The following is a 25,361-nucleotide window of genomic DNA, read 5'->3' on the forward strand; positions in this document are numbered from 1 at the left end:
ACCCAGGCATTAGGTATGGGGGGGGAGGGGTTGGGAGTGCCTGGGTCTGGGGGAAGGAGGAGGCATTGGGTTAGAGCGGTGGGGGGGGGTGCTCTGGGGGAGCGGAGGGGAGTTGGGATAGAACGGGGATATGGGAATGCCTGGTTCTGAGGCAGTGGAGGGGATATTTTGTTAATATTTTGGTTTTTATTTATTTATTTCCAAATAAAATCACAATGTGTATGAATTTTATATCAAATATGTATACATATTTTTTACAAATTGCACAAATAATTATATAAATCAATTTTTTACAATTGCACAAATAATTATATGTTTATGCAAAATTTCAAACTTACAGAGTATCTGACATTTTCACAGAAGCCTGTTCTATTTGATTGACCATGGTCTATACTTGTTTTTATTTCAACAAAACAAGTTAAGTATCATATACAAAATTTAAAAGTACCTTAAATTTATATTTAAATTTAAATTATTTTTTGAGTAAATAATAATTTTACACATCAAGTTATTATATTATATTAAAACAAGACCTGAAACAATTTTATAAAGTATACCTAAAACATAATCTATAATAATAAATAATTACAACTTTCCGATAGCTTTCAGGGACACCAAAGAAAATGTACTTCTATCAGTTTTCATTTGTGTGGTCCTCAGTGGACTTCAAGTTTGACATGCCTGATCTATACATTTGTTAGTCTTTAAAATATAACCAGACTATTATTTTTCCAAGTTTTTCCTTTTGTTATAATTTTTTTAAATAAGATACTTTATAAGTAACCCCAATGCACCCACCTTTCCCCAGAGCCAGCCCCCCCCATCCCAATGCATTCACCCCTCCCCCAAATCAGGCCATCCCTTCTCCCCCACCTGTCAGTGCTGGCAGCACCTCCCATCAAATCCCCTCCCCTCCCCTCCCCCCCAGAGCCAGGCACTGGAGGAAGGGATGGCTGGGTAAGGAAATCTAACCTTTAAAGTGGCTGCTGCTGCCGCCCAGCCCTGCTGCCTCAGCTCGCAGCGTGTAGAAAGCCGGGAGCACTTAGCCAATTCCCGGGTCTCTGTTCAAAAGTGTTACATGGTCCAGAGCAGCGTGCGCTTCACTCCCACCCCAACCTGGTGCCCCCCTAGTGTGTTGCCCAGGGGCAACTGCCACCTCTAGCCCGCTTCGCTACACCTCTGCCCTATCCATGATCCCCAAAAATGGTCTGAATATCCACATCTGTGAATGTGAAGCAGATATTCGTAGTTTTGCAGGCTCTAGATCAGGGTTTCCCAGCCTATGGGTCGGGACCCAAATATGGGTCGTCATTGCATTTCAAAAGGGTCGCCAGGTGTCTCCCCAGGTGGATCTACCTGCTCTCCTCCTCCTGTTTTTGAATTGCCTCAGGTCACCACGTCTTCCTGAATTGTCAAAATGGGTCCCATCTGGAAAAGGTTGGGAACTCTGCTCTAGATGCAGGACCTATGAGACAGTACAGTAATTCTGATTCTATCCAGTAGAGGGCTGTGGTCCAACTACAGGAGCCAGTTCATTAGTGTACTTTTATACCTGTTGCACTTAGATTGCTGGGGTCTCCTTTAAATTAGTCCTCTGAAGGATTTTCTGAAGTTAAAACTACATTTAAAAAAAATTCCCTTGTTTGTAATAACACTATTAAACTGAAATAATTTAAAATCTAATTTACCATTTGCTATTTCTGCTGTTTGACATCCAGATTATCTGAAGTGTATGAAGTAAAGTATACTGGGCCGTTCCCATTTCATTTTTCTCTGTAATTTTCTAGTCATTTACTTTCTGATTTTCCTTCCCTAGCCCAATGATGCAGCAACTGAAGCCCAATGATGCAGCATTCCTAAAGAATGCTGAAATATATTCTTTTTCAATCAATGAAAAACAAATTCATATACAACTGTATAATCTGACAATGATCCTTTAATATTGTGTGAACATAATTATTTATGGGGCACTTGCTTCATACACATATGTATTCTCTCTCTGGATTAAAAAACGTTAATTGGAGTGGGCCTGTTATGCACTAATTGTAATGCTCGGAACACCCAGGCATGGGACTCCCTGATGTGCAACGGCAAATCTCAGCTCAAGGCACCTCATATACTGTTGTCATGATCTATACCAAAAAGGTGTCATCATGGAAGGTATCCTATAAAACAGGTATCTTAATACACTGGTCCTAAAAATCATTTTATGGTGTGTGTGTATATATATGAGGCTTGTACGAAGCGTTATAAATATATGCTGGAATACTGTTAAAATGTGTTTGCCAAGCAATGCATAAACAAAGTTTGCTCTAGAAAAAGGAATAGATATTTGCTCGTCTGACTTGTTTGGTTGTCAGGCAGTGACAATGAATGTACGTATATGGTGCATAAAGCTAACAAATGGGGGGAATAGACAGCATAGTGTCTACTTCACAGCAGAGAGAAGTTTTGTCTGGCCATACTTTTCAAAAGAGTATATTTGAAAGATTTACTGGATTATAAAAAGATGACACTTGTTTTATCTTTCACCAATGCAGTCAAAAAAGCCAAGTGCTTTGAGCTCTATATGTTAGGTCCTGACTAATGACTGGGAAAGCTATGCTGCAAGAATGTGGGAGAGAAACTTCTTTGAACAGAAGACTCTAGTTGGTTAATTTTTCATTTTAGAAGCATATTTTTTGTTTTGTTGTTTGTAGCCATTTCTATCTTTATTCACTTAAAACTGTGTCCTTTTGTTAATACATTTGCTTTACTTTTACCATAAACTAGCTCAGAATGCTGTGATTGAAGTGGAGGGTTTGTTGATCCCAGTTAACTTAATAAACTATGTAATAACTCTTTAAAGGAGCAGTGAATTTAGTAAGGTTTTGTGGGTGCACCAGTAAGACATCTGAGGTACCTGGGAATTACAATTCACTGATTCTTCCCTGCCAGGCAAGGTTTGGACTTGTTGAGTTATGCAGTGTGCTGGCAAGACAAGGAGGCTAATATAAAGCTTAGCAGCAGCATTGTTCACACTTGCTGAGACTCAGAGGGGTAGCAAATTGGCTCACAGTTCTGGGAAACCCGGCAGATCATCATGCTAATATTCTGAAGACTTGTTTGACCGCACTTGGTAGGTGTTGCAAGACTACCACACAATGACAAAGGCAGTACGTGAGTAGTGTAATAATGAAGGACCGAAATAAGTTTAAGGCTTGACTTTTTCTCAGAGGTGTGGAACAGCTGCAACTGACATTCAAACCGTGGAAGCTGAGGATGCTCTGCACTTTTGAACATCAGCACTCTAATTCATAATTATTATTTTGAAAAGGATATTTGAACTTATCACCTTTATATATGTCCAGCTACTATAGCGATGAATGTTCTGAATGCGTGGATAGATCTGGAAAAAAGCTCTGTAAAGCAATTAAAACTTAATAAAATTTGAGCCCAGCTACTTGAATGGCTATTTAAAACTACAAACCAGTTTTAAATCTTTCATTGGGTTCATTGACATTTTGAAAGCAGATTTGACATCCCTTCAGGCACCTTTTAACACCAGTGCAGCGTGCCACGGGAGGGTCTCTCTTTGTGAGTGACAGCACTGTGCTGCATGTCTGCGTTTGTTGCTTGGAGATGATTTGAAAACCAAGTGACAGCATGCTTAACCTTTGTACATCTAGTTGTATACGACGTAGGGTTTGTCCGAGGAAAAGCTTCAGGAGCAGGCGTGCACTAGTTGCTCTACACAAACTTTGTGTGTTTTGCTTATTGTACAGTAAGACTGCCTTTATGTGCATTAGATTAATACACTCTTATTGCTCAATAAGCGTTCACACAGGGTGCTTGTGCAGAGTAACTAGTGCACTTTAATTCCACATGCTAGCTTGCTGAACGGTAACTTCCCTGTGTGGAAAAGTCCTAAGTGTTTTACTGATGTATTACCAATTTGCTTGGCATTTTTTTTCTGAGAAAGTTGTACTTTCAGGATCTGATCCCACTCCACTTAAGGAATTGATATATCTCTTTGATATCAACAAGAATGGGATACTTAAGTTATTTCTTAAATTTTTTAATCTTCCTACTTTGGTGGGTGTTCAGTGATATGAAAATGATTGGTTGAATCCAACTTGTGTGATATGTTTGGATCTTTTGATGGTATACCTGGATTATTTGACCTCTGTTTTTGATATGTTAAACATTTTATAATTTAAAATCAAAAGCTGATTGGGAAGAAGTTAATATAAAAGTAATCCCACTCCTCTGAAGTCCCACTTAGATCTGTGTAAGGCATGGATGTACTTCCAGTTCTTCTGTCTGAACTGTTGTTGGAGGGCTAAGTAACATCAAACTAGGGATGTTAGATGGCATGTAATTGAATAGTTGTGTAACCACATCAAATTTGAGTGGCTACACATCTATTTGATAGTCCCTGGAGGCGGGGTTGGCAGTCAGTATGCTCCTGGCTACTCCCCCGTGGAACCCCTTGTCACTCGGCAATGCTGCCTCTCTGTCAGAGGCTGCACTATGGGGTGTCAGGCAGCTCCATAGAGCCGGTGATGGGGGGAACCATTTTAAGCTGGCTCCCCATGCATATCAGTTCCCACCTGCCTCCCTCACCCCCGTGCTACTGCCTCTCTATCAGAGACACAGGTGTTGGGGAGGGGGCAGGTAGATCCAATGCTTCTTGGGAGCCAACTTAAAGCAAGAGGCATCAAGGGGGAGAATGCATGTAGTTGACAGGATTAACTGATAAGACCAGGTTTATTGGTTAATCGCATAGTCATGAACACACTGATCTCCCTAAATCAAACCAAAGAACTAGAGTGTTAATGGTACTACTTCATCTTCTACTCGTACCATAGGCCAACAGTATGTATGATATTGGAACTAGGGATATTAGGAAGCGAGTAATTAGCTAATAGTGTAGTCAATGACCTTTCTAGTGACTACATGATTAGTTGATAAGGGAGGAAGGGGCTGCCTGCCCGCCTGGCTCTTACTATATTTAAACTGCAGAGCTGCACTTGGAAGGGGGGGGGGGGAGTAGCTCCTGGACCCAGCACGAGTCGGGACTGAGTTGGGCTTGATCGGTCCCAGCTTGCACAGAGTCCAGCAGCCTCTGTTCACAGGGGGTCCCAGCAGGGAGCTGGGATAGTGGTGTAGCGAAGGTGGGCAGGGAGGAACAATTGTCTATGGGCGCCATGGTGGGGAGTGCCAGTTTAGTCCCCCTCTGCTCCCCTGTCATCCCTTGGCTCACCTGCTCCTCCTCCACCAAGCACCGCTGTCTGGAGCCTCCTCTCCGCCCCCCGCCCGACCCTCCTCCATCTCTGCCAATGGGTTAGCGCATGCAGGGGCCCGGCCCCAAATTGGAGGGGGTGGGGAAAGATGCGGCACAAGCTCCCCCCGCCTCCTCCCAGGGTTGTGCTCAGCAGTGCACCAGGTTTGGGGCCCTGCCTCATGGCAGCAGTGGGTGGGGGTAGGGGGCGCAAATTTTGCCTTTGCCCCAGGGTACATAACACCCTCGCTATGCCTCTGAGCTTGCAGCTCCTTGCAGACGGGTTGCTTGGCGGGATGCGTAGCAGACAGTTCTGCCCCCTCCCTCACATGATGGGGGGAGGTGGCACTGCAAAGATGGTGCTGGGGGAACTAGCTTTTAGGCCGGCTCCCCCCAACACTGGCTCTTGCTCCCCTCTCCCCCCAAGTAGTCAACTAGATTAACTGATAACCTAGGTTTATTGGATAGTCGATTGTGTTCCAAATAGGGATGTTAATAAGTAGTCAAGCAATGTCACTTGCAAATAGGTTTTTTTTTAAAAGAATTAAAATAAAGCAGAATTAAAATAAAGACATACACCAAATCCTTTTGAGAATCCTTTTGATCACATTCATCTCTTGGTTGGCTTACAAGGCTGTCTTAGGGATGGTGTAGTGGGAGGAGTATTTTAGCACTTTGTTGTATTAATTTAAAATTCAAATTAGTGTTGCTGATTGCCTTCATAAACCCGGCAGTTCTCTTAAGTTCAGAAATACTGTAGTAAATAATTTCTACGTTACCCTTCAGACTTCCCCAAAATACTCAAAATCTCTGCTCATTGTTAAGGGTAGCAGAATAAACCAAAAGGGAGTTTCTAGGTCAAACTTTTTTTGGAAGGCTGTTTTGCTAAAACAGATTAGGAAACTTCCAGTTATAGTCCATATTTTTTTAAACCCTCCCCTGGCACAGGATTTGTTTTGTTTTGTAAAGTTTAGGGAGTTGAGGAACATAGTTAGAACTGGTCTTAATTGGAACATTGCACCCCAAGCCTGTGAAGACTTAGGTATGTACAAGTGACTAGTTTCACTGAACTCAATGGGATTACTTGTTCTTCTTGAGTTCTCGTTGTCCCATTAATGACGCTGCTGTGCATTTGTGTAATGTAAGCAAAGGCATAAATCTCTGTAGGATCAAGTCGCTGTCAAAACTTTATAATAGTGATAACCTCTCACCATAATACTCCTACTGTAAAAGCAACTCCCCAGAAGAAGTCGGTTGAACTGCAGAAGGGACACCATTGCTTCATTGTAGCTAGTTATCCTGCTTATTTCAGTAGGAACAGTAAAGGTCTGTTTCAGTTGTGGTTTCAGCCAACATTCTGAAATGGTTGTGTAGAAAGTTGCTGCCAAGCAAAAGGTGGCACAGGCTGTTTGTCTTTGTACTTGTCATAAATTAGATGCTCTTTGTTCTTGGGACAGAACTGTATAGGACGGCATTCTCTAACCTTGCCACGGAACGCAAGTCTGAGTGGAGCTGCCTGAGTAGTGCATTGGTAACACATTTTTTACTTGTGCCCCTTGAATTGCACTGGCTTCCTGTTTGTTTCTGGGAGCAGTTCAATATGTTGATTCTAATTTGCAAAGTTTTTCATTCTCTCTTATCTGACTACTTGGTGCACAGACAGACATGGTGTCTATCAGCGCATGTAAGGTGCTGATGGGACCAAGATGTGTGTTCTGAAGGCCTGGAGCAGAAGGTCCCCAGCTGTGGGAATACTCTGCTTTGGCCAGTCTGAGAGCTTTCAGATTCACGGATTTCTTTTTCAGAAGGCCATGCAAGGCTCCTTTTTTTAATTTTTTTTTTTTAAAAGTCCAGATTGACTCTGGTTATTTATCATCCTTGTGATATTTATAACGGCTTGTTAAGGCACCAGGGCTGCTTGTGCTTTCTCTTGTGAGCAGTTTCATTTCTTCTTTATGTTAACTTGCGTCATGTGTGCAGCTGCCACAGCATGAGTGCATAAAAATATAGAAATGTCATCCCTTCTGTTTCCTACAGCTTCAACCTTCAGGTTTCTAATCCAACATTAATATCGGCGTTCCAGAGGGCTCTTGGTGTTATCTGAAATATGTTTTGTGCTGTTTGGGTGGTGTAAAATTTAAATAATGTCTGAAATTTATGATCACGAAGGATTGTGAGGTGCATTCCAGTAAATGCCAGAATTACCTCAGGAGTATAGCCATGCCATTGCACCTGGATAATGCAGTGTCCACAACTTTTGACACTTATGGTACCTGTTAGAGGGGCTGGGAGGCAGAGGCCAGATGTATAACTCCATTTAGCATTGCAAGGTAGACCTAATTTATGCCTATCCCCCTTTGAAAATATGGAACCCTCTTTGGAGAGGAGGTATAAATGCAATTGGTCCCCCTGACTTGAGTCTTAAAAGGCCTAAACAGGATGTAGAACAACTTTATCATGGGATTTACCTTTTATGGGCAACACTAAATAAATCTTTGATAAAGGGGAGGACAAATAGATGGAAATATTAAATTTATGTGTGTACTAATGTAACCCACACAATATACCCTCTCTCTCTAGGAGTACCCACCCCTACCACTTCCTAGGACTCAGGCATAACCCTCTCAATATAGGCACCCACCTGTACCTGTTTCTAGGGCTCAAAGGTAACATTTCCAATATAGGCACCCACCCTCACCCATTCCTAAGGCTTAGGTGTAACCTTACACTTTGTGGGGGTCTTTTACCAATACAGTAAGGCTACGTCTACACAACAAGGTTTTTGTGCAAAAACCTGTGGAGCGTCCACACCTCAAGCATGCTTTTGCGCAAATAAATCAACAGTCAATCGACAGAACAGAAGGCTTTTTGTGGTGTAGGTAAACCTTCTTCTACGAGGCATAACTCCTTTTTGTGCTACAGTTGTTGCACAAAAAGGAATATGTGGATGCTCTGCAGGGGTTTCTTGCGCAAATAGAACCTATCTGAAAAAGCACAGGTGCTCTGATGCAAATGGCCATCAGAGCTTTCTTGCGCAAGAGTGTCCATGCAGTGTGGATACTGTATTGCACAAAAGCGCATCGCAAAAGCGATGTGCTTTGAGGTGTGGATGCGCTTTTGCACAAGAAGTTTTTGCGCAAGAAGTCTAGACATAGCCTAATGTCCTACTTAATCTGTATTTATTAACAATAAGCAAAACCAGACACAAACACCAGTCACACAGTGCTCACCACTCCCAATGAAACAGGTGAACTCGTCTTGATGGCCAGTCAGGATCAGCTCCATCCCGGGGGAATCCAGTTACAGCACCATGTCATTGGCACAGGGTTGAGATCTAGCAGGTCTAATCTTGGAGCTGTGTCCTAGAGTTGGTTCCCAAAGAATTTCCTTTTGGGCCCCAGTTTATATAGTGAAATCAGAGTCCTGCTTAGCTATACCATAACCAATTATTTTAGTTTAATTTTACTAATCATCATAATATACTGGGACAGAATTACCTAACCAATCATACCCCCCCACCTTGGTGGATTTACACCTAGCAAAATTAATTACACAGAAGACAGAAACAATTAAAAACCAGACCAAAACCATACAGATAAACACTAGGGCTACGTCTACACTGGCCCCTTTTCCGGAAGGGGCATGTAAATTTCATGAGTCGTCGTAGGGAAATCCGCGGGGGATTTAAATATCCCCCGCGGCATTTAAATAAAAATGTCCGCCGCTTTTTTCCGGCTTTTAAAAAAGCCGGAAAAGAGCGTCTAGACTGGCCCCGATCCTCCGGAAAAAGCGCCCTTTTCCGGAGGCTCTTATTCCTACTTTGAAGTAGGCTCTTATTCCTACTTTGAAGTAGCCTCTTTGAAGTAGGCTCCGGAGGCTCTTATTCCTACTTATTCCTACTTTGAAGTAGGAATAAGAGCCTCCGGAAAAGGGCGCTTTTTCCGGAGGATCGGGGCCAGTCTAGACGCTCTTTTCCAGCTTTTTTTAAAAGCCGGAAAAAAGCGGTGGACATTTTTATTTAAATGCCGCGGGGGATATTTAAATCCCCCGTGGATTTCCCTATGACGACTCATGAAATTTACATGCCCCTTCCGGAAAAGGGGCCAGTGTAGACGTAGCCTAGGAAAGTGAGTGCCATAATCCTAGAATGAGGATTCTACAACCTCAACTAATGATAAACAATTTCTTGGCAGAGGAAATGCTGTTAACTGTTTTCTTTACCCATCTTGAGATCTGTTTCTTTATCTGGTGACAGTGGGTGCCATTAGGCAGGGTCTCCTTAATAGCCTGGTCTCACACTATTTTAATGCAATTTAGATGGAATGTGGGTATGAGACTCCAAGCTTTACAGCTAATGGCTTCTGCTGATCATTCTGGCTGCAGAGGAAGGCTTTAGGCTTTCCAATTTGGCTTTAGGCCTTCCAGTATGGCTCTAGAAAAATCCTACTGTTACAATAGGACCATATTTGGCTTTAGCAATACACTGGAGAACTTCCTTATGAAGACCATGTCATTATAGAAAATGGTCCTTGTAATGCAGCCAAGAGCACTGAGACCTATAATAGAGTCGTCTGCTGCATAAGTGATGATAATGGGAATTCAGTGCTAGTGATGGTGGCTTAAATATTAATGTTCAGTCATTCTCCTAAGATATATTTTGGGGAAAATATATATGTAAGCATGTTGGTGTACAGAGAAATTCTGGTGCCTTGCATAAAAGGGCTTTGCTTGGAGAACGTATTGGAGCTGATGGGAACACGAGGAGCCATGGAATCCTTTTGCCTCTCACTCTTTCCCCTCTCCCCCCCCAACACCCTCCTCCCTGCCCACCAAACCAATAACAACAAAAGGTGGCAGATTAGTACAGTTTATTGGCTGTAATCCTAAATACAACATGTGGATAACAGGCAAACCTGAGGCCTGGCACCTCTAACGCTGGGTCTTAGTAGGTATTCTGTAAGTTACAGTTCCTGGAAGGAGAGTGTAACTGCTGAGAACAAGGCCTGCTGGGAAGGGGAAGCAGATGTAGAAGGTGGACCTTGTTTGTCACTGTGGAGAGAGACTTGCAAAGAGCAGCGTGCTGATGAGGTTATCCAGAGCGTGAGGACAAACAAACAGAATTTCTAGTAACTGGCTGTGCTAAAGCTGGTGGAAGGAGAGGGGAGATGGACCAATGGAGTGGGTGAGTCAGGGATGGGAGGAGGAGGTGGATCAGAGAGAATTATGCATGGAGTGGGAAGCTAGTTTGCTGCTCCAAGATGTTAGGGGCTGAAGCCTCTGATTAGAGGGTTGGCACAAGATAGCAGTGGTGTACTGGCACCATGGCAGTCAATGGACAAAGGGGCTATTGTGATACTACTGAAGTGGAAGAGGAAATTCCAGTCTTGTGTGGGTTTCCTTTGGACCTTTAAGGGTAACCAAAGGGAATGCTTTTCAGTTTGGCCAGAGGGTCAGACTGTTTTATGAGTAAAGGCAATTGGAGACATAGATGGAAGAATTGAAGGCAGGAGACCCCCCCTACCCTTTCATGTACCCCTTCATGGGGGTTTGTGGCTAGTGGTTCTATCCAGTTCCAGGACCTGCTTGTTATGCCCTGGCATATACCGTTGGCTAATCCAGAGCCTATCCTGCTCTGGAGCTCAGCTTTAAGACGTGCAGAGGGCTATGGAGTCTCACTCTGCTCCTTCTGTGCTTCATGTCCTCCCCTCTTCCAAATAGTAGAACCATACTGGTTCTACAAAAGCGACGAGGAGTCCTGTGGCACCTTATAGACTAACTGAAGTGTAGGAGCATAAGTTTTTGTGGGCAAAGACCCACTTCGTCTTATGTTTCGTTTCTTGCATCTGACGAAGTGGGTCTTTGCCCACGAAAGCTTATGCTCCTACACTTCAGTTAGTTTATAAGGTGCCACAGGACTCCTCATCGCTTTTGCAGATTCAGACTAACACGGCTACCCCTCTGATACTGGTTCTAGTGTGTGTGGGCCTGACGTGCAGATACTTGGAGGATTTGCTGTCCAGGCAGTTTCTGTTCTTCCTTATTTCTTCTTTTTATAGGAACCCTCCTGCTTCCACAAAAATACAGACAGGTTTGAGCAGAAGCCTGGAAATCTGGAACGAGGAAGAATTATTTCATGTAAATGGGAACACAAGTTGCATACTGTCATTCTTTCTCTAAAATTGTCTGAAAAGGGAAGATGTGCAGAAAATACACAGTCCATGTGCAAAATTACAATGTGACACACCAAGACTTGTTGTCATGAAAATATGTTGATGCAAATGATCAAGTTTTAAATATGGTAAATTAAATTTAGCGAACTTAACACAAATATGCTCTTTGCAGGATGAACTTACTGCAGTGAATGTAAAGCAGGGTTTCAATAATCAACCAGCCTTCTCTGGAGATGAACATGGATCTGCTAGAAACATCGTCATTAATGCCTCAAAGGTAAGGCGAGGTTTGATAGCTGGCTGCAGTACTGATTTACAAGTGTATTTTGCCACTTGAGTTCCTTTTTTGGGGGTGTATTTTTGTTGCACTGATGATTGTTCTACACTACTAACGTCTTAGTGGTTTTTAGATCAAGATTGGGTGTTTGTCTAGATGGTATGATCTAGGAATTATTTTTGAGAAATTATGTGGCCTATGCCATGCACAAGGTCAGATGATGGCCCCTTCTGGTCTAAGGATCAATATGTTTGAGTATTGAAATTTATTCTAAATCTAGTGTGAAAATGTTGAGGATAAATTCCTGTTCTGCTGGTTACTGTACTGGACTTCAGGTGTTTACAATACAGTTGTAAATACAGGCAGTCCCCGACTTACGCGGATTCGACTTATGTCGGATCCGCACTTACGAACGGGGCTTTCTCGCCCCGGAGGTCGAGGTAGCGGATTGCTACCTGCGAGCTCCGGGGTGAGAGAGCCCCGTTCGTAAGCTGCTCCGGTGCCCCTGGTCTGCTGGAGACAGTCTCCAGCAGACTAGGGGCACCGGGCGGGTTCCCGCGCTTCTGAGGCTTTGCCAGAGCAAAGCCTCAGAAGCATGGGAACCGCTGCTGCTGCTGCTTGAAACCCGGTGCCTGTGGTCTGCTGGGGACCGTCCCCAGCAGACCACAGGCACCGGGACTCAAGCGGCAGCAGCGGGCGGGTTCCTGCGCTTCTGAGGCTTTGCCAGAGGACCGTCCCCAGCAGACCACAGGCACTGGGACTGAAGCTGCAGCCGCGGGGGGAGGTCCCGCGCCTCTGAGACTTTGCCAGAGCAAAGCCTCAGAGGCGCGGCACCCCACTGCCGCTGCTGCTCTGCTCCCCGTGTCCCTGGTCTGCTGGGGGGGGGGGGGCGCGGATGGTGTGCCCCCCCCAGCAGACCAGGCTTTTGTTTTGGACCCTGGAGCAGAGCAGCTGGTCCTGCGGATTGGTCCTGCGGATTGGTCCTGCAGCACGCGCTCTGGGCACTACTGGACCAACCCGGCAGCACCCCAGCTGCTCTGCCCCAGGTCCTGATTCAGCCGCAGCTGGTCAGTTTCAGCAGTGGCTGAATCAGGACGCCTGGGGCAGAGCAGCTGGGGTGCTGCTGGGTTGGTCCAGTAGCGCCGAGGGGTGCCCCAGCTGCTCTGCCCCAGGCGTCCCCAAGTCAGCCGCTGCTGAAACTGACCAGCGCTGACTACAGGAAGCCCGAGGCAGAGTTGCTCTGCCCCAGGCTTCCTGGAATCAGCGCTCATCAGTTTCAGCAGCAGCTGACTTGGGGAAGCTTGGGGTTCTTAAGTTGAATCTGTATGTAAGTCAGAACTGGCGGTCAGTTTCAGCAGCGGCTGAATCTGGACGCCAGTTCCGACTTACATACAGATTCAACTTAAGAACAAACCTACAGTCCCTATCTTGTACGTAACCCGGGGACTGCCTGTAGTTACCAGCATGAAATTGTCAAGAACAAATCAAGCCAAATCAGTCTCTCTCTTTTTACAGGCTTACTGGCCTAGTGGGTAGGAGAGAAGCTGTAGATGTGATCATCTTTATTTTAGTAAGTAAGGCTTTTGAGAGTCATACACTGTAGTTGCATAAGCAAATTAGGGAAATGGGCCCTAGATGAAATTATAATGAAGTGGGTTCACGACTGATTGAAAGACCGTACTCAGAGTAGTTATTAATGGATTGCTGTCAAACTGATGGATATGTCTAGTGAACAGGAGTCTGTTCTAGACCTGTTACTGTTAAGTCTTTTTAAATTAATTACTTGAATAATGGGGCGTGCGCAGGAGAGGGTGCGCAGGGCCACGGTCCCCTTCAAAATCAGCAGGGGCACAGAACTCCTGGTCTGGGCTGCAGCAGGGAGAATGATCTCCTCCTGCCATTGGTGGGGGCACAGAATGTGACCCTCCAAAAGTGGTCAAATTTAAATACTTGTGGATGACACCAAGCTGAGCAAGGTTGCTAGCACATTGGAGGACAAGATTAGAATTCAAAATGACCGTGGCAGGTTGAAGAATTGGTCTGAAATCAACAAAATGATGCTCCTTAAAGAGAAGTGCAATGTACTACACGTAGGGAGGAAAGATCAAATGCACAACTACAACATGGAAAATAACTGGCTAGATGGCAGTACTGCCAAAAAGGAGCTGAGGACTATAGTTTTGAAAAAAAGCTAATTATTCAGGGGTGTATGACCGGAAGTGTTGTATGTAAAACATGGGATGTAATTGTCTTGGCTCTATTTGGCACTGGTACAGCCCAGCTGGAGTATTATGTTCAGTTCTGAGTACCATGCTTTAGAAAAGATATGGGCAAAAGAGAAGAGTCCAGAAGACAGACACCAAAATAATAAAAGGCTTAGAAAACCTTTCTGAGGAAAAGTTAGCAAAAACTAGACACTTTTAGTCTTAAGAAAAGAAGACTGGGAGGTGGAGAGAGAGGTGATAATCTTCAGATATATTGAGGGCTGCTATAAAGTGGACTCTGATCAATTTTTCTCCATGTGCAGTAAAGTTAGGACTTGAAGTAAACAGTTTAATTTGCAGCAAGGGAGACTTAGGTTAGATACCAAGAAAAGCTTTATAACTAAAAGGAGATAGAGAAGCACTTACTACACTTCCAAGGGAGTCTGTAGCATTCCCATCACTGGAAGTTTTTAACACCAGATTAGACAAACACCTGTTCTTGTTTTATCCAGTGGGCTGGATTAGATGACTTCTCATGGTCCCTTACAGCCCTCCATTCCTGTAATGCGATGTTAAGGGAGAAAGGGTACTAAAACCTGATTACTGTATGCTTGTCAAAATAATAGATTGTAACATTTCAGCCTGAAAAAGGTAATTACTTTTTGTTTCCAATTTTTATGTTTTGTGGTTTAATAAAGGCAATAATAACTTTCTTTCCTTCTAAGCTATCAGTACTGGTGTAAAGACACCTGCCTTATAGTGAGCTCTTCAGTATTCCAGCTGTTTACTCTTTGCCAGGAAATACCTTGCCTATAAGTTGTTGCTTGTGGTTTGATTCTATTCAAATTATCACTTTTAAAATGTAGTTTTGAAACTTCTTACATTTTTATGAATTAAGGTAAGCTATGTACCATGTATGGTAAAGCTCAGTAAAACACTAATAAGACTTCTCACATAAATACTTGCAGCTGAAAACTAAAATATTTTTTGAAAACAAGATTTTTTTCAAAGGAAACAGACGATTTATTTTTCTCCCCTTCTGTTCTCCTTCCCCACTTACAACTAGGAAAGGAAGTGAGCGGGGAGGAGGAGGGAGGGAAGAGAGGAATTAGTTATTGACAGAAAAATGTAACTTCCAAGCAAATAGGAAAAAAATATTGCATTTGAAATTTTTAATAGAAAACACATCTTCAGGGCTGTTTGGAAAAGTGATATTACTGTGATAGTAGGTAATCAACAGTTTTATACACAAAAGCCATGTAACTGTTATTTGGGGAAGCATAAATATATTTTGATATTTGCCAATTTACAGACTTGCTTTGTTTTTTACATTTAAATTAGTCTTGAATTGAATAATTTTTGCTGTTGATAGGCTTGCCAATTTTGGTTGGATGTATTCCTTGAGGTTTCACCACATGACATAATCTTTAATTAAAGATTAATCTTTCATACCCAGAGACTCCAGGACAATCCTGGATGGCTGGCAACCCTAGCTTTTGGTATTTCAGCAATTTCAGGTTCAATCAAGAGGCAGTTCCCTCAAGCAGTTTTGCTTAGATTAAATCAAGAAGTATTGGAAATCTTGTGAATCTGTGCTCAAAAAATCTGCATAGACATTTGAACCTTTATAGGCTTATTCATGCCTTTCAGGCTTTGTGTATTGTCACTGATGATGGAAGGGAAGTGGATATTGTCCTGATCGTAGCTGAGGGCTTGTCTACATGCCAGGATACTGTGTGGCAAGGCAGGGTATGAATCTGTAGGACTCTAGCTTGCTTCACAATAATGTTCCACATGGACACTATTACAGCCCACAGAGTCCTGGAGTGAGGCTTAGCAGATTTCTACTTCAAAATACAGTACACAGAGTCACACTACAGAGTGTTCATTGTGTTGTAAGAGTGTCCACGTGGGATATCACTACAGGCAGTTCCCGGGTTACGTACAAGATAGGGACTGTAGGTTTGTTCTTAAGTTGAATCTGTATGTAAGTCGGAACAGGCGTCCAGATTCAGACACTGCTGAAACTGACCGCCAGTTCTGACTTACATACAGAATCAACTTAAGAACCCCAGGCGTCCCCAAGTCAGCTGCTGCTGAAACTGATCAGCAGCTGATTCCAGGAAGCCCGGGGCAGAGCAACTCTGCCTGGGGCTTCCTGTAGTCAGCGCTGGTCAGTTTCAGCAGAAGCTGACTTGGGGACGCCTGGGGCAGAGCAGCTGGGGTGCTGCTGGGTTGCTCCAGTAGCGCCGCTCCTGGGTGCTACTGGACCAACCTAGCAGCACCCCATCTGCTCTGCCCCAGGCGTCCTGATTCAGCCACTGCTGAAACTGACCAGCAGCGGCTGAATCAGGACCTGGGGCAGAGCAGCTGGGGTGCTGCCGGTTTGGTCCAGTAGTGCCCAGAGCGGGCCTTGCAGGACCAATCGGCAGCGCCCCAGCTGCTCTGCCCCAGAGTCCAAAACAAAAGCCTGGTCTGCTGGGGGGGGGGGGGAGCACACTAGCTGCCCCCCGCCTCCCCAGCAGACCAGGGACACGGGGAGCAGAGCCTCTGAGGCTTTGCTCTGGCAAAGCCTCAGATGTGCGGGACCCCCCCGCGGCTGCGGCTTCAGTCCGGGAGCCTGCGGTCTGCTGGGGACGGTCCCCAGCAGACCACAGGCACCCAGATTGAAGCGGCAGCAGCGGCGGTTCCCCGCGCCTTTGAGGCTTTGCTCTGGCAAAGCCTCAGAAGCGCGGGAACCCGCCCGGTGCCCCTGGTCTGCTGGAGACGGTCTCCAGCAGACCAGGGGCACCGGAGCAGCTTACGAACGGGGCTTTCTCGCCCCGACTTCCGGGGCAAGAAAGCCCCGTTCGTAAGTGCGGATCCGACATAAGTCGGATCCGCATAAGTCGGGGACTGCCTGTATATGGAAGCTGGTTTGCTGTAGATCAATGGTCTTCAACCTTTTTAACTACAAGATCACTCTTTCAATTTAAGTGCACTGTAAGATCTACCTCAAACCCAAATACCCTTGCCCCACTTCCTTCCCACCCCTTCTCTGAGGCCCTGCCCCTGCTCCACCTTCTCTGAGGACTCATCTTGTTTAATTCCATCCCACTTCCTCCCTGAACCTCATTCGCTTTCACCAGGCTGGGGGAGGGGGTTGAGGTGCAGGCTCTGCTTTTGGGCCAAGGAGTTTGGAGTGTGGGATGGAGCTTAGTTTAGGGTGGGAGATTGAGGTCCAGGAAGAGTTTCAGGGTGCAAGCTCTGGGAAGGAGTTTGGGTACAGGGGGACTCATGTCTGGGTAGGAGGTTGGATGTAGGAGGAGGTTCAGGGTTGGGACAGGGGTTCAGGAAGTAGTTTCTGGTTGGGCACCATCTCACAGAGCTGGCTTCACGGGAGTGGAGCAGTGGAGTTAAGGCAGACTTGCTCCTGCCCTGGCGTTTCATCACTCCTGAAAGTAGCTGGTGTGTACAGCAATGGCTCCATCGCACCACATGCTGCCCCTCATCTGCAGGCACTAAGTCCACAACTTCTACTGGCCATGGTTCCCCAGTATTGACCAGTGGTGTCTGCAGACCAGGACAGCCTGTGGAGACCCCCTCCTCTGTCTCTCGGGGGGCTGCAGGGACATGCCAGCTATTTACAGGAGCAGCAGTTACCACAGGGATAATTACTCCAGCCGTGACAGGCTTGGCATTTTAGAACTCAGTACTCAAAGAATCAAATGTAAGTGTAAAAGCGAAATGAAAGTGATGGAATGCACAGACCAGTCAAAACCAAAAATAACCCAGTTTGCAAGCAGGAAAAGAAGTAGCAGCAACAACCCATGTATGTGTTGGGTCAGGAGATGTGAAAATGACAGTGTGTGTTTGTGAAAATGACAGAGACATACACAGTGTGTGAGTGACAGATTTGCATTGCCAAGCTCCCTCTATCTCCTTCTTTCTGTGTAGAGATGATATACAGAAGTGGGGGGAGGAGGGACACCCTGACATCAACGCCTCCCTTTCTGCCTTCCACACCCTGCACAGCAAGCAGGAGGCTCCCGGGAGGCTGCTCCAAGGCCGAGGGCAGGAGCAGCATAATAGTGGGTGGAGCAGCAACTGAAGTACCAGTGCTTGATAGCTCCCTGGCCAAACCAGTCAGGATCACCTGTCAGAGGCTCCAAGATCTACCAGTAGATTCTGATTTACTGGTTGGTGACCACTTCTGTAGATTGATATCCGGGCTTGCTGAGCAATGATTTGTCATGCAGACAAGCCCACAGTTGCCTTTAAAACAAAGGGAGTGTGGGGAGGGCAGGCCCACCGACAGGTGAGGGGCAAAGAAGACAACTACCCTGGTGCTCAGCAGTTCAAATAGCTCCAAGGATCTTGGCTACCACCACCCTTTAAAATCCCTTTAAATCACCACTGGAGCCCAGCATGAAGTGCTGCAGAGTCCTGGGTGGCACGTCCCAGATGGCACTTGAGCAGGTTGCATGGTCCACGTGGTGCTGAGGGCCGGCGGCCCCCAGCCCTTTTGCCTGAAGCACTGCCCCTTCTTAGGAGCACAGAGCCGTGTCCCTCCTCCCTGGCCAGGGGGTCCAGTAGATTGGTTGGCTTGCCTGTGTGAGGGAACACAGGCATGCACTCACACACAATGTGCTATAACGATGAAAGATCAAGGAACAATTAGAAATGTATTATGAGATTATTTTAGACTTGCATTATGGTTTCATTCCAGCAAAGGAGTTAAGCACATCCTGAACTTTAAACAGGTGAGGAATCCCATTAAAATTGGACTATTCATGTACTTAATGTTTAGGACACTTTAAAATTCTTTCCTGGAATAGGTCTAAATTGGGGGTAATGTCCTACAGAAGAGACTTGGGAGTGTGGCTTATCCTGTAATCATTGCAATTATGGTGTCCAGTGCATTTTTATCACTTTATCGGGTATCTTCAAACACATTTCTTGTTTACTGCTTGGCTTTATTGGCTTTTGTCTCTTATGACTAGTAATGGTGCTCTTTGGTGCTTAGGAAACTCCAACTCTGAGCCCCAGGGAATTAAAGTGTAATCTTATTAAATTGATAGCTTAGACTACAGTCACTACATCTATTCAAATGGAAATCCTGTGTGTGTTAATGTACAATAGATGCTTACTTATTGCATTGTTTTATATTTGTGTTTGTTTTTCCACCAGATTGGGGCTTATTTTAGCAGCATATTAGCAGAAAAGCTAAAGCTTAATACTTTCCAGGACACAGGAAAGAAGAAACCACAAGTAAATGCCAAAGATAATTATTGGCTGGTTACTGCTCGCTCTCAGAGTGCAATTCACAACTGGTTCACAGATTTAGCAGGAAGTAAACCACTGACCATTTTAGCAAAAAAGGTATAAACAGATTTTTCACTCTCCTTTTTTTTTTTAATGTTCCTTGGATTTTACAGAGTTAGAATGTTTATGTAATACTTTGTTTATGTTTATGTTGACCATCTCTGCATGTATTATTAAAAAGGGACCTGATCTCATTCTGTATCAGTGCCAAAGCAGGCTTTCTACAAAATTATTTTAGTAAGGGTGTAGATGGATTTGGACTTATCTGTATACATAACATCGGGGAAATGTTTTTTCTCGGTCCAGAGATGTACAGTAATGGGAAAATTAGCATATTTTAGGGTCCCCACTGAAATCAGTGATTTTTGTCATTGACTTCAACAGGAGTAGGATGATGTCTTTTACCTTCTTATTCAAAAGAAAAGAGGGCAAATTCCCAAACACAGTCTAAACTGTGAAGGCCTTCATGCAAACTAGCTACTTTGCTTTGGCTAAAGTTAATCTTGGGTAACCAGGTTCTCTATATACACACTTAAATGTTTTCTGTCTCATTGCAAGAATTCTGCTCTAAAAAAATTTCTCATAACAAAGTAAATAAGTGGTGGAGGAGGTTGATGGAGTATTGAGAGAGATACTTCGTTTTTACTCCAACCCTCTTGAATGCCATTTATGTTGACATCAGTAAATTTTTATGTAAATTCTTTTTCTTGAACCATTATTATTCCTAACATTTTGCATAGGTATGATAGCAGCATGTTTCCAACAGCTTAAGAATGGGGGAAGACTTTTTGCTGTGTGTGTGTGTGTGTGTGTGTGTGTGTGTGTGTGTGTGTTCAAAACAGCATGAAGGATCTGAAAAAATATTAGTGTGAAACTAGGAGAAAATTCTATCAAATTCTGATCAATTAAGAATATTGAGACAATGAAGACAAATGTCAGTGTGGCTGTGGAAATCTTACTGTGCCTGAGTATGAAACTGAAACCAAAATAATTAAATTTGTGTCATTAGTTACTTTGGTATAAATCTGCCTGAGACAATCTTGTGTGGAATAAGAGTGCCCTATGAATTCAAATTGAAATACGTTACTCTTATTTCTGAATAAGTTTGTGCGTAGAGATACTGAACTGAAATAAGTAAAAGAATTAGACCAATTTTGGTTCTGGTTTCTGTGTTTCCAAGTCATTTGACTAGAATGAATAGTCTAGGAATATATACCAGATCTTGCCAGGAGTGCGGGATTTCTATAATAAGAGTTATGCTCATTAATGACCAATAAAGTTAATTTCTTAACTTAAAAAAAGTTAATCTCAGAAGTTGATACTGAATGGATCTTTTAGACTGTATACTTGCTTCATAGTAAGTGGCCAGGACACTTAAATACCTTAACAGTTGGATAATTGACCTCCCAATAACACCACAATGGGATGCTAATAGTGTCAGGTACCATAGAGTGGATGAACCACTGGTATTGAACATCAGAAAGATACTGTATAAAAAATACTACCAATGTCAAAGATGATAAAAACGGCCATTATTATACCGGGGCAGCAAGCTGAGCATTCACTTCTTCCTCCATAGTTCGAGTATATTTTGGAAAAAGTGCTCAATAGGTATGTTTTCCTTCTTGGATAATGCTTCAAAATGTTTTACAAAATTATTCCTTAGATATGGAAAAATTAGATCTCCTGAGATTATGGTTTAACATAAGATTCCTTCGGAAGTGTATTTTAGAACTAAATAGCAAAGGTTTATAGAAACCCAAACTGATTTTCTTACAATTTGTTATATTGGATTTGACATAGTATTTATTTTCTGTTCTGTTCTAGGTTCCTATTCTTAGTAAAAAAGAGGATGTCTTTGCTTATTTAGCAAAATATTCTGTGCCACTACTGCGAGCAGCATGGCTGATCAAGATGACATGTGCCTACTATGCTGCTGTTTCCGAAGCTAAAATTAAAAAACGTCAAGCTACTGATCCAAATATTGGTAAATGAACAAGAATTCTAATTCTACCTGCATTGTAGTAATTGAATGGAACTGTTGTTTTTATTCAGTGTTCTGGTGTTGCTAGGGAAGTATGTAGCAAGGAATCATTTACATTTTTATTCTCCTGCTTCGCTTCTTCCCAAACCTTTAAAATATAAAGCACTGTAAGATATAAAATTTGCAATTTACAATTGCAATATACAATTACCCCTCCACCTGGGCAATCATATCCCAAATCTCTAATTACTTTATTAAAAAGGATGTACTGTATTTTCATCATCACCTGGTGATGTCCCTCCCGAATGCAGGGAGCTCTTCTGAAGGGCCTATAACCATTCAAGTTCCTCTTATTATCAAATTAAGGACTTATAAGGGCCAGAGGTTCTTGTATGCTAGGATGAATGTTGTCCTGGAGTGAATTGAATTGCTACTTTGAAAAGCTTCAAAATTAAATTTGTAAGCTTACATTTTAGGTATAATTATATTAAAATTAATGTGGGAGCACTTTTCATTTTACCAATGGGGGTTGAATATTGCCTTCTGGCACCAACCAGAAGAACTAGGCCAAGTACTGACTGTACCATATATGTGAACATGGAACTACAAAGAGCTTTCAAGAACAGCGAGACGGCATGCTTTTTCAGAGAAGGGGAGAATTTGTCTTCCTGCTGAACTCTAACTTGAAAACATATTTTCAGGCTGTTCAAGGCTGGAGATACTATATTTCATGTCAAATTATATGTGTATACATACAGGTTGGGCTACCTGAGCCAGATCTGTTCTATATATATTTGTCAGTGTTGTCAGAATTATCTAGTATGGGCTCTCTGGGGCAGGGACAGTCTCTTCTCTCTTCCTTGTCTGTACAGTATCTCCCAGAATGGTGCCATTGATTATGGTTCCTAGGTACTACCAGAACATAAATAATAATTGGAACAAGCCTGCTCTTGGAGGAAATATGCCATTTTTCTGGTCTGGTATTTGGCTATGTCATTAACATGGTCCCTCTTGTTCTCACTACCCATTACCCATTTTCCATTTCCTCTGACCCCAACCCATCATTCTCACTGCAGATTTCTCTTTTCCGTTGTCCAGCTGTATTTCCTCTTCCTAAATCCTCACTCTTGAGCTTCCTCTTGCCACTCTTCCATGTTTTCAGGTTTGCACTAATTTATTATTTGTATTCTAATGTCTGGGAATCCCAATTAAGGATCAGGGCCACATTGTGCTGGACTCCTTATAAATAACCAGAAAGACAATCCCAACCAATCTTCCTCCCATTTTTTCCATCTACATGTGGAATACGTTTTAACTGTGGGCACTCTGCTAATCAATTGAGTAGCATTTTGAATTTCTCTTTGGTGGCCACCCAGTAACTCAGCTTACAGGGAACACTGGTCTCAAGCCCAGAAAGTTTATAGGCTAGATAGGCGACAAGACATAATACAGTAGAATCTCAGAGTTACAAATGCCGAAGTTATGAACTGACCAGTCTACCACACACCACCTCTGGAACTGGAAATATGTAATCAGGCAGTAGCAGGTACACTACTGTAAATACTAAAAAATAAAGGGAAAATATTTAAAAAAATTGATCTGGTAAGGAAACTGTTTTTATAATCTCCAATCCTTTAATTGTAATCTAACTCACTAAATTAAAGCAAGAGACCTTTTGTTTTTTACCATCATGCTGCCACACTTGTATGTACCTGCTCTGAGCACCTGTGAGATGTCTGGCTGACTTATCTTGCTAGTATTTTATATGAATACTTTTTCAGTTACTATTTGTGGGTTTTCTTCCCATAAATTTGGCTTTGAGTAACATATTATAAGCTAGGCAAGCATGTTTTTCTTTCTTTAACAAAAATCTTAGATAACTTGCTCCTCTAATGGGGATGTACAGAAATAAGTGTCTGACCCAGTCTTTCAAAAATTCTGAAGGTTTTTGTATTTTGGAAGATTTAAAATAGTAGTGGATGGAGCCAAAGAAACCTGTGGAAATGCTGCATGGTGCCAGCATTGTTAATACTAGATGTGATATTTTATTTTCCATGCTACGTAACTTGGGGCTCCAGATTCAGAGTCAGACCAGGAAGGAGGCAAACTGAACGCATATGCATATACAGTATGTTTTTTTTTTTTTTTTAAATAACGCTTCTACTGGCAAACACATTAACAAAATGAACTAATCAAGTTGATTATAAAATTGACTTTACATTATAAAGCTACCTTAAACGAATGTTAAGATTGCAAAATCTAGCACTCAGAAGTTAAGAAATGCCAGGTCTGAGGTTACTCATGCAACATTAATTTGGTCGCTCAGGATACGTCTACACTGCACACTATGGCTATGTCTATACTATATCCGTCTTTCGAAAGAGGGATGTATATTAAACATATCAAAATTGCAAATAAAGCTGGGATTTCAATTTTACTTCATTTGCATAACAGTGGCTGCATGTTCTTTTCAAAATGGGTATCTCGAAAGTGAAACTGCTGTAGACGCGGTTCTTTGAAAAAATCCTTTTCGAAAGATCCTGTAAACATTTTTTTTGAGGAGTACAGGATCCTTCAGAAAGTTTTTTTCCGAAAGAATTGCATCTAGATGGTAGTTTCACTTTCAAAATACCCGTTTTCAAAAGAATGCAGGGCCACCATTATACAAATGAAGCATGGGAAATTTAAATCCCAACTTCATTTGTAATTTCAATATGTCTAATTTACATCCCTGTTTTGAAAGAGGGATGTAGTTTAGACATGCCCTTATTTAGTCTGATGCAGGCTTCCCTAATGTAGATGTGCAATCTCGATTTAGAGCCTCAGAAGGCACTGGGGAGGAATAACTTATAATGGCTCTGGTGAGGGGCTATTCTGAAATAGCAGTCGTTCAGTGTCTACACATACCTTATTTTGTATTAGCTGTTTTGGAATAGGTGTTATTTCTCATAGAATGAGGCTAACAGATTTCGGAGTAAGCTGTCCATTATTTCGAAATATCAGAATGGCTGTGTAGACCAGGGCTACTCGACACGCAGTCCATGGGCTGCATGTGCTCTGCGGCCTGTTTTTGTGGCCCATGGTGTGGTTTGGATTTACACAGGCCTCAACACGTGGCCTGTAGGTGGGATCCTGTGAATATGGCCTCCACTGGGAACACTCTCCATAATAGCGAGTCAATATAATGGTCTTCTGTTGATATGCGTTTTAGTAGTTAAATTCGTGGACTGTCATTGCTCATTAAAAGTTCTGTCATATGGATGGAAATCGGGTAAATATTGCATTTTATTAATATCAGCAGAACTGACTTAAATGGGGCCTGCATGTTGTGTAGTTTTTGCCTTAATCTTTGTATTCATGCCCGCCAGTGTGAAAGAAGCTATTTGCATCTATATTTCCAAGTATATGCAAACACACTTAAGTTGCGGCCCTCAGCATGTGCAGTAGGTATCATTGTGGCCCCCGGGGCTTTCAAAATTGCGTAGCTGTGGTGTAGACGCTCTCATAGTTATTTCAAAATAATGCTAGTTCTCTCAAAATAACAGTGCAGTGTAGATGCTGCAGTTAGTTAAGTGACGGTCAGGATTTACTGCTGAGGTGTCCTTACGGGTCTCTGGCTCTGTTGATAACAACCAGAAGGCTGCTTGAGTGTGTGCTCAGTGATGTGGGCTGTCAGCTTGTGCACTTAGTCTGCACAGCAGACCCCAAGAGAGCCTCCAAAGACCACAACCCAGATAAGGATCGAAGGCACCCGCCCAGGTTTATTAAGCGAAGTACAGTAATAGTTGTCAGTAGACTCTACTGAACCACTACGCATATGTACCCCGTAACAATGGAATGATTCAATCAGTGGGAAATTTCCATTGCCCCCTAAGTCATACAAAGACTGTTCCCCCAAGACATCACTTTACATACAGGTACAAACAAATTACAGGCAGTCCCCGGGTTACATGGATCCGACTTACATCAGATCCCTACTTACAAACGGGGTGAGGCAATCCCGCACTAGCTGCTTCCCCCCAGCAGACTAGGGAGACGCGAAGCTAGCGCCCCCCCAGCAGACCAGGGAGACGCGGAGCGGCTTTTCTCAGCAGAAACCTCAGCTTGAGAATAAAGGACTGAGAGAAGTGAGGTGTGGGAGAATAAAACTGACTCTGGA

The 25,361-nt window shown here is 43.3% G+C and overlaps 1 protein-coding gene across 9 annotated transcripts in view; it reads left to right on the plus strand.

Moving 5' to 3' along the window:
- Positions 1-25,361, plus strand: part of MED12L (mediator complex subunit 12L) — a 348,149-nt gene that overhangs the window by 10,958 nt on the left and 311,830 nt on the right. For all 9 annotated transcript variants that reach the window (XM_075937723.1, XM_075937724.1, XM_075937726.1 and 6 more), the window contains exons 2-4: positions 11,606-11,710; positions 19,084-19,275; positions 21,046-21,205. In XM_075937723.1, the coding sequence (XP_075793838.1) occupies positions 11,606-11,710; positions 19,084-19,275; positions 21,046-21,205 (457 nt within the window). The remainder of the gene's footprint in view (positions 1-11,605; positions 11,711-19,083; positions 19,276-21,045; positions 21,206-25,361) is intronic.

The sequence above is a fragment of the Pelodiscus sinensis genome, chromosome 10, assembly GCF_049634645.1.
Source record: "Pelodiscus sinensis isolate JC-2024 chromosome 10, ASM4963464v1, whole genome shotgun sequence".
Taxonomy (NCBI): domain Eukaryota; kingdom Metazoa; phylum Chordata; order Testudines; family Trionychidae; genus Pelodiscus; species Pelodiscus sinensis.